This window comes from Pholis gunnellus, assembly GCF_910591455.1.
Source record: "Pholis gunnellus genome assembly, chromosome: 19".
NCBI classification, from domain to species: domain Eukaryota; kingdom Metazoa; phylum Chordata; class Actinopteri; order Perciformes; family Pholidae; genus Pholis; species Pholis gunnellus.
In genome coordinates this window covers 19,983,106-19,999,455 of record NC_136546.1, presented here as the reverse complement: position 1 = coordinate 19,999,455, position 16,350 = coordinate 19,983,106, and the positions used below count along the sequence as shown (strand labels likewise).

The following is a 16,350-nucleotide window of genomic DNA, read 5'->3' as shown; positions in this document are numbered from 1 at the left end:
TTATTATTCATAACGGGCTGATTGCTTTCGTGAGCAAACAGAGACGCTCAGCGAGGCGGCGAGTGACTGAGGAACCGCTCACACCTCCGACGCCGATCTGTGCCTTTTGTTCTTGCAGAATCAGGCTTCATTTTGCCTTTTTTAACATCAACCATTATATTTCTCTACATATTTTGCATCTTTCTTGTTCCAGTTCCTCATTGAAGCTACGTGATGTTTACATTGAGTGAAATATGTTTTGATCCAGACTGAAATATCTCAACAACTGTCGAATGGATTACTGTGAGGTTTTTGTTCAGACATTCACGTTCCCCAGAGGATGAACCCCTCAGACTTTGGTGATCGTCTGACTTTTCCTCTAGCGCCACTATTAGGTTGACATTTACAGTTTTGAGTGAAATGTCTTGGGAGCTATTGGATGGATTGACATGTTATTCAGTACAAACGTTCATGTTCCCCTGAGGATGAACCCTAACAACTTTGGTGACATTTCATCACTTTTATGATCAAATAACATCAACATTCCCATTAGCCTCAGCTCTACTGTGTTTAGTGCTAATTAACACTAGCATAAGAGCTAACCTAATATATCAATATGAGCTTCTTGCAGAGTTTTTGATATCAGCGTATATATGTTGGCCAATAAGTAACAATAAACTTGAAAAAATTAGATGTGGCCAAACTAGTCTTGAGGTCTTTTAGAAACTGTCTGCATTACAGAATTTGTCCTCTAGAGAGCGCTGACAAGTAGATTGTTACGTTGTAAAATGTTCTAATATTTTGAAAAAAACCTACAAACCCTATCTAATGACGGCGGTCAAGAAAGAAAAAAATTAAATATTTTTTGCATGTAGTGAGCCATAGTGGGAGACATCCGATGCAACGTATCCGGTGCAACATATCGTCATACAACGGTTCGTATGATATCTTATGAAAAACGTTTTTGTGCGTTTTCGTACAAAAGTCCAGCAACTCATTTTACACTCGTTACATAATGTGGTCTTTTACAAAATATACTTCTGTCTTCACAGGAAACAACTTGGTTAGTTTTAGGCAACAAAATTAGGAAAGTTTAGGAAAGATCGTGATTTGGTCTAAAATTACTGCAGAAGCTATGTTACTTAAGTGCAGAAGTTTTGTAACAAATAAATAAAAGTTAACTTTTCATTTCTCACGGGTTAAATTTGCAAAAAATTCCACAACTTCTTTTGTAAAGTAACTAATAGGAGCACATATTGCTCAACCCTACAACTGTAAACCTGACATAGCGAAAGGAACTCATCGCTTCGGACGCCATTGTTTGTTTTTATCCTTGTTCCTAGAAAGTCGATCCCTAATTCCTCTTTCCGATGACATCACTCAGGTCGTGAAGGCAGGCTGGTCTCATCCAGCATTCGTCTATACCAGGGGTCGGTAACTCGCGGCTCCCTGAGTCCTCCGTCCACACAGTGTTTAAGCATCGTTTTCGAGATGATCTCCGTCCAGACTTAAACGCTTGAAAACGAATATCACGTGACTATTCACGTACACTGGGCATGCAGTGGGTGCCGGTCCTACTGGTTTTCAAACGTACTGGTTTCCCTTCCGTGCGTGTGTTGTGTTCGCGTAACAGCAGCAGCTGTTTTCTGTCTCTGTTGCCAGATTCGTCACACATTCACAAACATATTGCTGGAGAACTAAAAGCCACATCTCATATATATTGCGGGGATTACGATTGTATAAGTGTAGCACTACATCACAGCCACGTATGAAGAAATACATTGAAGAAAATATATTTATGAAAGATCGCATCGACCTGGATTCGAACTCTGTCGAGCAAAATAGTAATATATTCAAAAACGGCCGTGCTAGCGATCCGCCACTTGCAACTTACGTCACTGTCCAGCGCCTTTCCTGATCATGATAAGCAGATTACCAAATTTTATTTGGTGGAAAATAGGGCAAAATGGCTCTTTGGATAGTAAAGGTTGCCGACCCCTGGTCTATACCTGCGAAAAATAATGCGCCATAATTCGGAGGTATCCCACAAAATAATTTTGTATGTTATCTACGTAATCATAAACGAGGAAGTATCAAGACCTCAAAAAGCCACGATTGGTCTGGAGGGAGTGGAGGTGGACGGGTCCAACAAACAGCGATTGATTTACGTTGATTTATTTTTCACATAACTGCAGTACTTCAGTAAAGACACTTCGGTATTTCATGATCGTTTCTTCAACCTAACTAAGTATTGGTTTTGTACTTTTACTTAAGTAAACAAAAAAATGTCTGCCTACTAAGTAATTTTACTTTTTATACTTCAAGTACATTTAATTTTGATGTTAATACTTTTGTATTTTACTGAAGTAAAAAAACGAATGCCGGATTGCTTGTAAATGTATAATACTTTCTGCATAATAAGTACATTTACCTTTGATACTTTAAGTACATTCAAATATAACACTATTACTTTTGTACTTTTACTCGAGTAATGTAGGATTCCTTATAAAAGTATAACACTTTCTGCAAAATTAGTACTTTTATTTTTGGTACTTTCAGTATATTTTGAGGCTAATAATTTTGTACTTTTACTAAAGTAACATTTTGAATGCAGAACCACATCTTGTAACAGAGTATTCCTACACTGCAGTATTCCTACTTCTACATAAGTAAAAGATCTGAGTACTTCTTTCTTCTATCTAAAACTTCTGTCACCAGAAATGTTTAATATTCAACATGAGCTGGTGAAGTGTGTGTTTGATCCTGAGTGTGAAGTTAATGAACAACCTGTCGTGTCCGTAGACGTTATTTTCTCTGAAAGCTTCCCAGACGGCTCATGAAAACCGGCTCAGCGTCCCTTCAGCTCTCTTTACAACCGTCAGATGCTCAGCTTGTTAATTCTGCTTCGTGACAACACAAAGTGTCCCTCCCCAGTAAAAGGTTGGTGTTTTATGATTTATGAGAGTCAGACTGAGCGGTTGGGAGGCGTGGCATCTTAAAACAAACTGACCCGAAGGTTCAGGTCAACTTCCTGTGTTGTGGTGTCAGCTGGTGATGACAGCTCCAATCGCCTCTAAACGTAATGACTCCGACACACAAAATATCTTAGATAATGATATATTAGTCTGGTGTTTACACAAGACGTTGCTGCTTCTAATCTCACCACTGTCACTTTTGTCTCTATTGTTGTTGTATAGTTTCTATTTTAAGTTCTATTCATATTTTAGGTCAATCAATATACCTCTTTTATCTGCAGTTACTTCTGTCCTTGTGCTGCTACAACAACCAAATGTATTCCCATGAATAAAGGAGTATCTTATATATTATGCACAAAAATGTAAACGTAATTAATATTGTAAATAAGCCAGTAAAAAGCTGAAAGACATGAGCTGTTTTGGTTTTTCTGCAGCGTGTGCGGCTGCAGGGTTTTAAGCCTATACCTGAACATAATATGAATTGGTTTATGAACATTGTGAAGCTGTTTGACAGAAACTTACATAAATACTATAGGAATATTATTCGAATATTATTCGAATATTATTGGAATATTATCGACTCCCCAAACAGGTGGAAATACACCGACGGAGAGAAGTTGATTTTTATTCTGTAAAATGTTCCACTCAGTCTCCTTAAGACTTAAATAAATACTTTTTAGAAGCTTTTTTAAAATGTTAATCTAAAAGATACTCTACCAGTATCACAGTATCAAAATCGCATTAATTGGTTATTGATCCATGTGGCAGGACAGACAACAAACATGCATAAAAACTATTGTAATATAATAAGATAATATATTACAGACTTTCAACACAGGGCTGGAGGACCCATGAAGTTTGTTGGCAAAACACAAACAGCATGAAAATCTGAATAAATAGCAAATTAAATACTATTTCTTCTCACCTTTGGTGCATTTTTTCAAACATATTTTCAAACTAAAAAGTGCTTGTTCTGCCAGCTCCCACCATAATCATGCAACAAAGTTGGCCAGCCTGTTGCACCTGTTAAGTCTTTAGGATTCATCCTCTGGAGTTCATGAACGTCTGTGCAAAAGTTTGTGCCAATCGATCAAGTAAATGTTCGGATTTATCACATGATAAGTAAAAGGTTTGACCTGCTGGTGGTGCTAGAGGAAAAGTCAGGGGATCACCACAGTCCATAGGAATCATCCACTGGGGAACATGAACGTCTGTGCAAAATGTTGTGCCAATCGATCAAGTAAATCTTCGGCTTTATCACATGATAAGTAAAAGGTTTGACCTGCTGGTGGAGGAAAAGTCAGGGGATCGCCACAGTCCATAGGATTCATCCTCTGGGGAACATGAATGTCTCTGCAAAATGTTCTGACATTCAATCATGTACATTTTTAGATATTTCACATGATAAGTAAAAGGTTTTTACCTGGTTTAACCACCAGAGTTAAAAAGATTTATCCTCTGGAGAACATGAACGTCTGAACAAACTTTCATGGCAATCTGCTGAATAGCTGTTGAGATGTTTTTAATTAAAATGCAGCCTGGACTGTTTTTTTATTAGATAACAAAACTTAGTTTATCAGGGATTTAAATTCCATTTTGTTCCAGCGGATTAAAGAAAAGTCCACAACTGTGTGAAATAATTATGTTTTTTATCAATGAAAAGATTCACGTCTACTTCAAAGGGAAACGATAATTTATTTAACGATACCTGGGGACTGAGTGAAATCCTATACGATAAAACCTCAAGACAAAACTAAATCAATAGAAATGTATTGATGCTGGAATTATCTTCAGGACCGCAGATGCATGTTTGTGTTTGTTGTTGACTAATCTCCAGATTATTTTCTTGATTGATTGATTTATTAATCGTTTGTTCCACAAAATGGTGGAGAAGTCAAAGAGTGCGTTGAGGAATTCTTCTTAACTAGCAGGTGAAACAATTAGCTGATCAATCAAATAGTGGATCGACGGAAATCTGCTTTAATCTCCGAAGATTTTTCTGTTTATTATATTGTTATAAACTTAATAAATGTGAGTTTTGGATTGTTGGTCGACAAAACAAACAATAAGAGACGTCAGCTTTTGCTCTGAGTCAGCGGTGGAATGTAACTTAGTATATTCACGTATATTTAAGTACTGTACTTAAGTACAATTTGGAGGTAGGCTACTTAAGTATTTCTAATTTATGTTAATAACTTTTTCTTAAGAATAATTGTACTTTATACTTCACTATATGTCTGACACTTATCGTTTTTTTAATATGATATGATGCAGTACTATACTTCTAATGTGTAATATACAAATACCAGTATGTAAAACTGGCTCCACTTAACATTAACAAACTCTTACAAAATATTCTGTAATAATTTAAGTTGCTCATAATACTTCTGTACTTTTTGAATGCATGATTTTACTTGTAATGGTGTATTTTTTCAAGTAAATATAAGAGTACTTTTTTGCACTTGCAGGAATCAAAGAACTTTTTCACAATTTTTTAATTTTTAAAAATGTCTTTGCTGATTCATTGACTGTCAAAATAGTTGCCGGTTGTTTTCTGTCGATTGATTAGTCAACGAATTGTTTGTATATCAAATATCAAAACAGACTAATGTTGTACTTTTGTAGTTTTTACTTGAATTTATTTTAACTGATATCTATTATGTCATGCGTTGCTATCGTTCCCTTTATATTTGTAAGAAATACTAAAACTATAAATATAAAGAAGATAATTATACAGAAAAAAGGCTGCAGAGTGTTTTCTTTGTCACAGTTTGAAGTGACTGATGCTGATAAATGTCCTTCCTGACCCGTGAAGTCTGTTATCATGCTGTTAAACATCACTTATGTTGGATGTTAATGTGATTTAAGAGCAGAACATTTCACCTCCTCACTGGCTCATTTGTTCTCTTGTTGTTATCTGCTGATGATGTCATCTCTCTGTGACCTGCAGCTGATGATTAAACCACTTAATGTGGATATTTATATTAACGTTTAGACCTTAGTGCTGAAGATGCAGCATGGCCATCAAACAAAATATGACTTTAAAAAATAAAATTTAAATACAGACATTTAAGGAGGATTAGATTAAATTAAATAAAACATAAAAAGACTGTTTTCATATAAAGATTTTGTTTTTATCTGTTGCACAAATACAAACACACAAATGACTGATGAAAAATCCTGCAAGTTAAGGGCCTTTTCTCACATTCACAAATGTACAAATCCAGCGTGTTTTTACTGTTTCAGGAGTTCATTATGGGCCTGGTGTACACGCCGCGGTAGTAGTTGGAGTCGGTGTGAGCGGGATCCAGGCCGCTTTTGGCCGCCACCAGCGCCCCGGACACCGGGCAGCCGTAGCCTCCGTACTGCACCACGGGCTCCAGTCTGTGGTGCTGCGGCTCGGACATGAGGTTGTTGATGGAGAACGGGTGGTTGAAGGAGTAGTGGGGGTGGTAGTGGTCCGGCTTCAGGTGCGCGGCCTCGTGCAGCAGCAGCGGGTGGTGAGGGTGGTGGTGATGGTGGTGGGGGGGGTGGGAGAACAGGTGCTGGGTGTGCGCGAGCGGGGAGGGCACGCGCACGGGGCTGGAGGGCAACAGTTCGCCCCGGTGCGCTTTGAGGTCGACCCCGGTGCCTTTTGCGTCTGAGGACGGAGAGGAGGCGGAGGAGGAGTGCGGGGAGTCGGACCGGGTACTCGTGGTGGTGACCGAACCGCCCTCCGAGCCCGACTTCCCCGCAGCCTCCTTCTCACCTGCGCCGGACATTCTCCCGGTCTTGAAGCGCTTCTGCCGCCGCAGGTAGCAGCCGTTCTCGAACATGTTCCCGGAGTCCGGGTGGAGCGCCCAGAAGGAGCCCTTCCCCGGTTTGTCCGGTAAGCGGGGCACCTTGATGAAGCAGTCGTTAAAGGAGAGCGAGTGTCGGATGGAGTTCTGCCACCGCTGCTGGTTCTGCCGATAGAACGGGAACAGGTCCGTGATCCACTGGTAGAGCTCGTTCAACGTGAGCATCTTGCTGCCGGACTGCTGGATGGCCATGGTGATCAGGGAGATGTACGAGTACGGCGGCTTGGCGTGCGTGTAGCTCCGCCGGTACGGTTTGGGCTCCCGGGATCTGATGCCGCAGGCCTGCCCGTACACCGGGCTCATCACCGGCACGCTCCCGTACGGCGGCGGCGGGCTCATCGAGCTCATGCTCGGTGGCAGGGCGCCGCCCAGACCCGTCATCCCGACACCGGCCTGCACCATCGAACCGGGGCTCTGCGACACCCCGGCGGACATCGACGAGTGGTTGACCCCCACCGGGTTCACGTAATGCGCGTTCATGTGGCCGTTGCCGGTCATGCCAGGCGCACTCATGTAGCTGCTCATTGAGTTCATGGACAAACCGGAGTTCATGTTTCCCGCTGAAGTGTAACACTGAAACACAGAGAAATAAGTTATTACAACAGTCCATTCATGTTTAGTTATACTATATATATGTGTGCATACAATTATTTTATAGTAGTAGACATTAATTTATAAAACAGGCTTCATTTTTATCTAAATTTAGAAAAATGCTGTTGCATAAATTACAAAAAAGTTTGAAAAGCATATTTCTGTTCACTCTTATAAATAACATTTCACATTTAAATTGGCCTGCTAACGATTATGTTCGTTGTCGATTAATCTGATGATTATTCGATTGTTTGGTCTAAAAACATCTGGAAACTGTGAAGGCCATAATCTCATTATAATGTCCCAAAACCAACAGATGATTTGTTTTGTCCAACACCTAAAGAAAGATTATAGTTTCCTATTTTATATGACAAAGAAAAACAGTAAATCTGTGTCATTTAAGAAGCTGTTACTTTAGTATTGTTTGTTGTTAGATAATAACAATAGAAATGGACTAATCAATATATCTGTATCTCATTAATATTATACACAAACATAAAGGAGTTTTTTTTTTTAACCATGTCTTAAGTGTTGCTTGATCATCACCACAACTCATAATTATTTGTTTAATTTAACGCATATTAAGTGCAGGACACTTATGATCCATAATCGTGTTACCTTCCACCTTCATTACAGCTCCATTTCTATATTATATTGTATTATATTGATACAAACAATGAGGCCACAATCATCAGAGTTATTACAGATGACTGAAGCAGAGCGATGCAGGATTTTAGGAGTGGAAGTCCTCCAAACCTCCACTCTATTTCCTGCAGGTTTTATTTAAATTGAGTATTTATTTCAAGGAGTTTCTCTTGACATAAACTGAACTCTAACTAAGATTATAACTTTCCCCTGATTATTTTATAATAAATTATATTCCTCCCCAGGAAACTTGGGGAATTATAGAGCTGTAATCTTTTTATCTCTCAATGCGAAGGTCAGAATGCTGTTTAACAGCTCTTAAGCTTCATAAATACTCAAATCAGTGTCGATAGAAATACTTAACTCCCCCAAAAAAGAGACTTGACCTCAGTGTCTACGGCCTTCAACAGAATTATTATTATTATTATTATTATTATTATGAATTACTAAATGAGGTTGAGGTCCTCCACATTGATCATTATGCTCTCTGATTTTCTTTATTTTTTGTCAATAGTTTGAGAAATATCTTTGCTCTCCACTATAATGATGATAAAATAGAACTTATATTGAGGACCGGACTCAATAACAGCCATTTAAAAACACTTTACACTTTACAGTCTTTACACATTGGTAAGACATATAATCATTAATTTAACCTTCACAAATGTGAAGAAGGGAGATTTCCTTTTAATTTAAAGTGTTTCTGAACAAACAAAGTCTCATTTTACTGATATTTGTGATTCACTGTCAACCTGCACCGAATCAGAAGAATTACCTCAAGAATAACATATTTAAATTTAAATGTAACAATTTCTTTAAAGAAGGGATATAACTAATATAGGCTCAGATGCTAATTTTAATCAAACGTATAAAATAACAGGTTTTGTTTTTGTCCAGCGTTCATTCTGGACGTGATTTTTCTCTTTTTGCCGCAAAATTCACATCGAAAAAGAACTTAATGGAACCTTATACCTCTCATTTTAATGCTCTGCAGAAATAAAAGTTCTGCAGTGAAGTAATCACGTGATTGATTTACCAATAAGACAAATACTGACATCGAATAGGTGTATTATAATTGCAAAATTTAGATGAAACATATTCCCATGCATTTGTGTGGAGAATAAATGTAAGTGTGATATGATATAAGTAAAACAGACCTATGTAATATATATATATATATATATATATATATTGTTGGTCAAACCCCTATAATGTTCATTTAGATGTTTATCTATTTAAGATATGTAATTACAGTTAACATTCTCTCCTAATAATAATCTACTGATCTATATCAGCGGGGTTCAGCTCTGATGAACGCCGGTGTAAAGTGCACGGACCTCGGTCTCTCCGTAGTAGCCGCTGCCGCTCCAGTCCGCATGCTCGTGTCCCTCCATCTTAACGGCGCTCAGCATCGTGCACGCTCCCAACACTTAAAGCATCCAAACGGCCTCACGCGAAGCGGAAAAAACAAAACAAAAACAAACACACGAACCGAAGCCCGTCCTCAGCTGTCCGCCGGTGGCGCTTGTCCGGTGTCTCCTGGCTGTTCAGAACCGGGTCTGGCTCACACCTGGGCGGAGACTGTCTGTGTGACCGGCTCTCTGCTCAGTGAGGGACTCTGGCACCTGCGCTCGCGCTGCTGCCGCGGAGCCAGTGTCCAATCAGCTGTCTCCGCTCCGCACCCCCCCTCCTCGAGCTCACATGCACATTCCGATTTGAATATATTCCATCTCGGCACGAGACTCCCGCCCCGTGGCCTCTCAGTAAATGATGTCATTACCTGTCCAATGTGACCTGAGTATCTGTCCAATTAGCAGGTAACGTGTTACACTAAAGTAACTCATTTACTCAAGTAGCTACTCAAGAGTACTTTTTTATTTTCGCTACTTTATACTTTTATAGGTAAATATTGCACTTTATACTGATTTACATTTATTTTAAAACTTTAGTTACTTAATATTATATAATACTATATTAATACGAAATATAATCAACTAATACTTTGTGTATTATTATAGGTTAAGCTTCAACTTTGTTGATGGTAAATTCATAATACCAGCTGCAACATTAATATGTCTAATTCAATAATATATTTTTATATATTAATATATAAGTACTTTTACTTTCAGGAATTTTGAATGCTGGACTTTTACATGCAGCAGAATATTTCTACGCTGTGTTACTGGTACTACAAGATCTGAGTACTTGCTCCAGCTCTGCAGGAACTATACCACTAACAAGGAAAACTATATTATATATAGAACGGTTATTACAGATTGTAAATACATTAAATGGGGTTTGTTTTCATTCAAATCTTAAAGGTTAGGACTTTAACATTTTTGACTTTGTAAATTAAAAACTAACTCGGCCCAAAGTCATATTGAAAAGTACTTCTTCGTACTTTCCTCACCTTGTCTGTCTTCACTGCAGTTGAATTTCCTGCTTTTCCAGGAATGACTGATTTGATCTCTGTGTGATGATTGTGACCATCTGCATGAACTTAAACTCATGGAAACAAACACAAATCACCCCTAAACTTTAGGATGTCTCATGTTTTATTCATGTTCTGTTTCACAAGAGTTAACAAGCAGAGTGGAGACTGTCTGTGGGATCCTCCTCCTCCTCCTCCTCTGCAGGTTTTTACTGTTTGAGGTCTGTCCGAGTGTGTATTTACCTGGTGATGAATCTGAAAGGACGACAGGACGGTCGGTACACACGACCGAGGTGAAGGAACAAGAGGAACCGGACCACCATGCTCTCTGCACACACAACCTGTCCTCCCTGTGTGGACGTCAAACAACCCCAAATATTTCACCTTTTGTGGTCCAGCATAGCTCAGCGGGTCACTGAGGCTGTCGGCAGCAGGAAGAGGCCTGAAATATCTGTGTGAGCTGGTGTGAAAATCTAGTCTGGCTCGTAATACAAGTTACTGACTGAAAAACAACCGCAGGAATGTTTCTTTTTACATTTTACTTTATAAAGAGTCGTTTCAAATGTGTTTCCCCCCAATAAATACAAAAAACTTGAAGCCTTCCTCAAGTTATACGTACAGGCTACTGTAAATATACTTATAGTTACATTCCACCACTGCCAAAAAACTGCATCAATAACTGAACACGTGCTTCTAATAATAATAATATTATAAGATTGTAATATTCTGTGTGTTCAGTACAGAGCTGGAGTCAGGGCGGTGTTAGCCTAGCTTAGCATAAAGACTGGAAACAGAGGGAAACAGCTAGCCTAGCTCCTTGCAGAGTCAAACACAGTGGTGGGCCGTCAGGGCCTGCAAAGCCTTCTCTGCTGGCCTAAACAGAATCACAAAGTTATAGCTATTTCATAATTTCAGATTTTTTCATAAATACACTACATGTATTATAAATATTTGTTCCCATTATCTTATTATCTCATTGCATAGCTACTGTCTTCCTCAGTTGCTCTGCTTCCAGTGCAGCTTGTTTTAAGTAGAGCTTTCATCCAATCAGATTTCACCTCTGTGTCTCTAGGTAGAAGAGAGGCCCGAGGCCTGCAGACTCACCAGTGAATCCATGTCCAGTTTAAGTGAATGGGGACGATATTGTTGATTGTCATAGTGTTCAACCAATCAGATCTTTAGTTTGACATGTTGGGCGTATTCTTTGACGTGTCAGAGCTGCTAGCTGGCCACTACAAGTACGTGATTGGTCAGTGGGCTAGCGTGACATGTTGGGCGGTGACAATCCCAACATCTGCTGCCTCTGCTGAACGGACATTTTCAGCCTCAAACGCATGAAAACGTGTTCAAGAAATACAACTGGGGAGGCTCGACTGTCTTCACTGGCGTCCATGAATCCAGAAGGACTTCTTACTGGAACTAAAACACACGGATGTACTGAACAACCGTGAGATTAAACTCTTTATTAACAAAGAAAGGAGGATGGACTTTGTCTTTAAATAGTGAACAGCAGCTTTGGTGAGTGAACTGCGTTTGTTTTTACATCTGCAGTAGCTTTAATATGCTTGTTTATATATTATTATTTGTACAACTTGTTTTTATGAAGATGGATTTTTGTTTGCTTTAATATGTGATAGGAACCATTGTTACGTCCTATGTTGCGCTGGGGACACATTTAGTCGGTGCACAGCAACAAGAAGACATCGTGAAGAGGCAGAAGTCTATATACTCCGCGCAAAGTGTTGAAGTTAAAGTGTTAAAGTTAAGTTTGAGATAAAGTGTTAAAGATAAAGTTAAGTTTGAGATAAAGTGTTAAAGATAAAGTTAAGTTTGAGATAAAGTGATCATCTTTGAAGAAACATGTGTCTTCAAGTGGACTTATTTTCCCTCTCGGTGTTGACAGACGAATAAATCCGTCAGTAACAAGAACTACGGTTTTGTGTATTTCCTGGAGGGAGTGATATGAGAGTTACTATGTGTTCATTTGTCTATGGTGTCGTTTTTATGATATACGGTTAATATTGTTCCCTCTGATGTGAATAATATTTGAATGGCCCGTGCTCTTCAGTGTGTGGTGGAATACGTATGACAGCTCTGCAGTTTTTTTTAATGCATTGTCCTTTCATTACGTAGCTCGTATTCATGTATCTGCAATCTGCAGTTAGTGTATTTGTAGGTATTGAACTGTGGCGTCATAATGAGGTTATTAGGATTCAGCTGCAGCAGTGAAGGGTATAAGATGCACGGCCCGCCCTGGTATCTGAATAAAAACCATAAAACAGAATAAAAGTCTTGACCTTTTGCTGTTTCCTGTTGGATGTCGTGACCAACAACGTTTGGTGATTTTCTGATCATTTCATTGCAAGTTTCATGGAAGAAAATCTGTAATTTGGCACCAATGACAAGGAAAATAAAGACTCAGTTTGGAGACATTATTTTGAGTTTGGTTAGTTGTATTGAGTTTATACAAATAAATAGTAATAATTATAGTAATAATAAATTATTATTTAGCATTGTAAACTTTATTTTCCATATATAATTAAATGTAAATTAAGAAGAACTTCACCAGCAATAAAATGGATTCAATTAAATGGAAGTTTGCCAATCAAACACTCAATTTCCCCAATAATTAGTATGAAATTACAAAGTGCTTTCTAGGAATCATCCTACAGTTACCTTCTAGGAAATGATATAAAACCATGGGACCAACCAAGAAAAAATAAATCACAAACCCACTGAGAAAGAATCACATGTTACTTTTATACACATTTTAAAAACGTCAAAATCAGACACACAATTGCACAATAAAGGTTTCTGCTTTCCATTTGAAGACTTTCAAGAAACAATCCAGTCTTTCCTTTAGTTTGTATTGATTAGACATTACATGAAATGTGCATTTTAAAGGCAGATATTCGCTCTTCTGTTTCTGTTTCTGTCCTCAGACACAAACCTATTGTACGTCGTCGTTGCTTTTAACATAACATTGTATTTTATTTTATTTTTTAAGACAACAAAAACTGCTGTGGTTCTTACTATAACAATTATGTAATTAATATTTTACAACAAACTTAAGATAATTTCGATCCTGTGTGGACTCAATATAATAATCAATACTACAACAATTTCACATTTCCAAACATCAAAAAGTGTCGACGCATGTAGCATGAAAATCAACCAAACCTCTGAGATCTCAGGAATAAATTACATTGAAAAAATTATAAAAGAAAGAGTTCAGGTGAAGGTAGCCGGTAGGGTGAATGGAGATGGGGTGAGTGGTGGCAGGCAGGACGGTGGATGGACGACACCTCCGGTTCCAACGAAGAAGCTATACAAAAAAAAAAAACAGCCAGGATATCAAATGTTCAAAGTTCTAAGAATCTCCAGGCAAAACTGCAGCTCTTCAATAACTCGTCGTACAACATTCAATTTAAAGTTGTTAACTTTATTCTATCAGAATCCAACTTAATCTTTTCCCTCCTCACAACTTCTACTATACTCAAGCACAGACGACGGAAAAAACAAAGATCCTCTATTAAAAGACGGATTATCACTTCTATCGATCTCTGCGCATGGAGAAACAAAGATCGTATATTAAGGATAAGATTGACTCTCCTAGCACTTTTCTGTGTACAGAGGAAAAAAACGGCTATGTGACCACCTGTCAACCTCACTTAAAGGGACAATAACATAGTTCCAAAACATAATAATTAAGATCCAGATTAAATTATTATTCTGGTTACAGTTCCCAGCGGAGTGGTTTGAAGCCTTTAAAAACAAGCTCACTCCTCATCTAGTCAGAACTTATAATTACAGCTTTAACACAACTCACCACCTACCTGAAACAATGTCGCTAGCCAACATTAGCCTGATCTTGAAAAAGAACAAGGACCCCGAAGACCCGGCGTCTTGCAGGCCCATATCGCTCATTAATGTAGATGCAAAGATTTTAGCCAAGGTATTGACTCTGAGGCTTGAACCATTAATATCAATATTAGTAAATCCTGATCAAACAGGCTTTATTAAAGGGAGGAATTCCTCCAATAATATCAGGAGGCTTCTGAACATAATACAGTTTGCCAGAGATAATAATGTACAAGGCCTGGCAGTGTCTCTGGACTCATTAAAAGCCTTTGACAGGGTTGAATGGCCCTTTCTTTTCTATGGAAAAATTTAAAATAGGTACAGAATTCATTGACTGGGTGAAACTGCTGTATTTGTCTCCTAGAGCGGCCGTTATTACTAACTCCTACTGCTCAGATCCGTTCCCACTAGAGCGTGGCACCCGTCAGGGATGCCCACTGAGCCCTCTTTTGTTTGCATTAGCTATTGAGCCCTTAGCTGAGCTCATCAGAACCACGCCAACGATAAGAGGTTTTAATGTCAATGGTACAGTACAAGAAATGTCTCTCTATGCGGATGATGTCCTGCTGTACCTGGTTGAGATAGACACTACCATCCCCTGTCTACTTGAATGTTTACAACAGTTTGGGCACATATCAGGTTTTAAAGTCAATATATCAAAAACTGAGGCCATGCGAAATTGTTCAAACCTGATCTGTTTAATTGAAGTGTAGGGTTGAAAACCGCCTCCAGTAGTTTGTGTTTTCTGTCGTCGTCTTTTAAGCGACACAGTTCCTGCTCGTAATCTGCTACCGTTTCGTCAAACAGCCCAAATATGTCGTCGCCGGCCGCTTGTAGTCGCTGTTTCACCAAAGATTTCAGCATTTCTAGATTTCTCATGTAGCTAAACAAAATGACAGAAGCCTTTTCTCTAGAAAATGTAAATTATGCATTGGTGGTGTGCAGAAATGAACAATGCCGACATTTTGGGTTGTGGATTGAACAGAGAGCCGGGCAGACATTTAATGCAGCCTCCACGCGACCATACCACACCATGTATACCTCCTGTCTGTATGCTAAGCTAATTGATAAACATATACTCCACAAACCATCAAACTATTCCTTTAAGAAAACCCCATCACACTTTTGAACTTTTTTTCTTTAAAAAATGACTTCATTGTTTTATTTCAGCTGAATAATCGATAACTTGACTAACCGGCGTGATATCTTGTGTTGGTTTACGTTGCTCGGCTGCTGAGGCTCATGGGTACTGTAGTTTTTAAACATGTCGTGACAAACATTCAACTGATGAATGTCATGTGTTTGTATTAAGAAAGAATAAAGATGTCTTTAAAAAGCCACTCAGATGAATTCTTCTTCAACCAAACTTCAGACTGTAATCTAATGAACAGTTTTCGTTTCTTAGTTCAGATTTGTGCTGCTGCTGAGAATCCAGAGGGACCTGCAGAGACCTGAAGAGACCAGCAGAGACCTGCAGAGACCATCCACACACTTTATAATCATAACCTGCAGCAGGTGTGCACTCACCTGAGAGAATACTGAGTCCACATGAAGGAAATTACGTTTATAAACTGGTGCCTTCTCTCAGAAAACACAAGAAACAGCAGAGTCTGTCTTAAATTAGCATTTTACTGTCATGTTGTATTTTATTAGTTAATTTCACCAAAAACTGTATTTTATATCATGAGAAGTATTCAGTTCCTTTACAGCAGTATAAAATACTACCACACAGTATGACAGTTTGTATGTTGCATGTTAACTCCTTTATATCCTGTTGGTTAGTTTAATATATGCATCTATAATATCATTATATAACGTCTTATTTTAATAATTTGATTTGGCTTCTTTCACTTGATTTTTAAGGATTGTTGCCTAATACATTAATAACCTTTTTTCTCACTGATCAATGCTTCTTCTCTTTTACATGCAGACTTCTCTCAGCTGAGAATCTGTGTCTTTTCTTTCAGTTTCTACAGATAAAAACTGAACTTTCTTCTCATCTGAAACCTCAACAAGAACACACTGACAC

At 38.5% G+C, this 16,350-nt stretch overlaps 1 protein-coding gene across 1 annotated transcript; it reads right to left on the bottom strand.

Annotated features, from left to right (window-relative positions):
* Positions 1–6,178: 6,178 nt before the first annotated feature.
* On the bottom strand, positions 6,179–9,450 carry LOC306711035 (hepatocyte nuclear factor 3-beta-like). The gene is made up of 2 exons (XM_079179805.1): positions 9,367–9,450; positions 6,179–7,366 (listed from the first exon to the last, which is right to left on the bottom strand). The coding sequence occupies exons 1-2, from the start codon at positions 9,439–9,441 to the stop codon at positions 6,197–6,199; spliced, it is 1,245 nt and encodes a 414-aa protein (XP_079035931.1). The 5' UTR covers positions 9,442–9,450; the 3' UTR covers positions 6,179–6,196.
* Between the last annotated feature and the right edge of the window lie 6,900 nt (positions 9,451–16,350).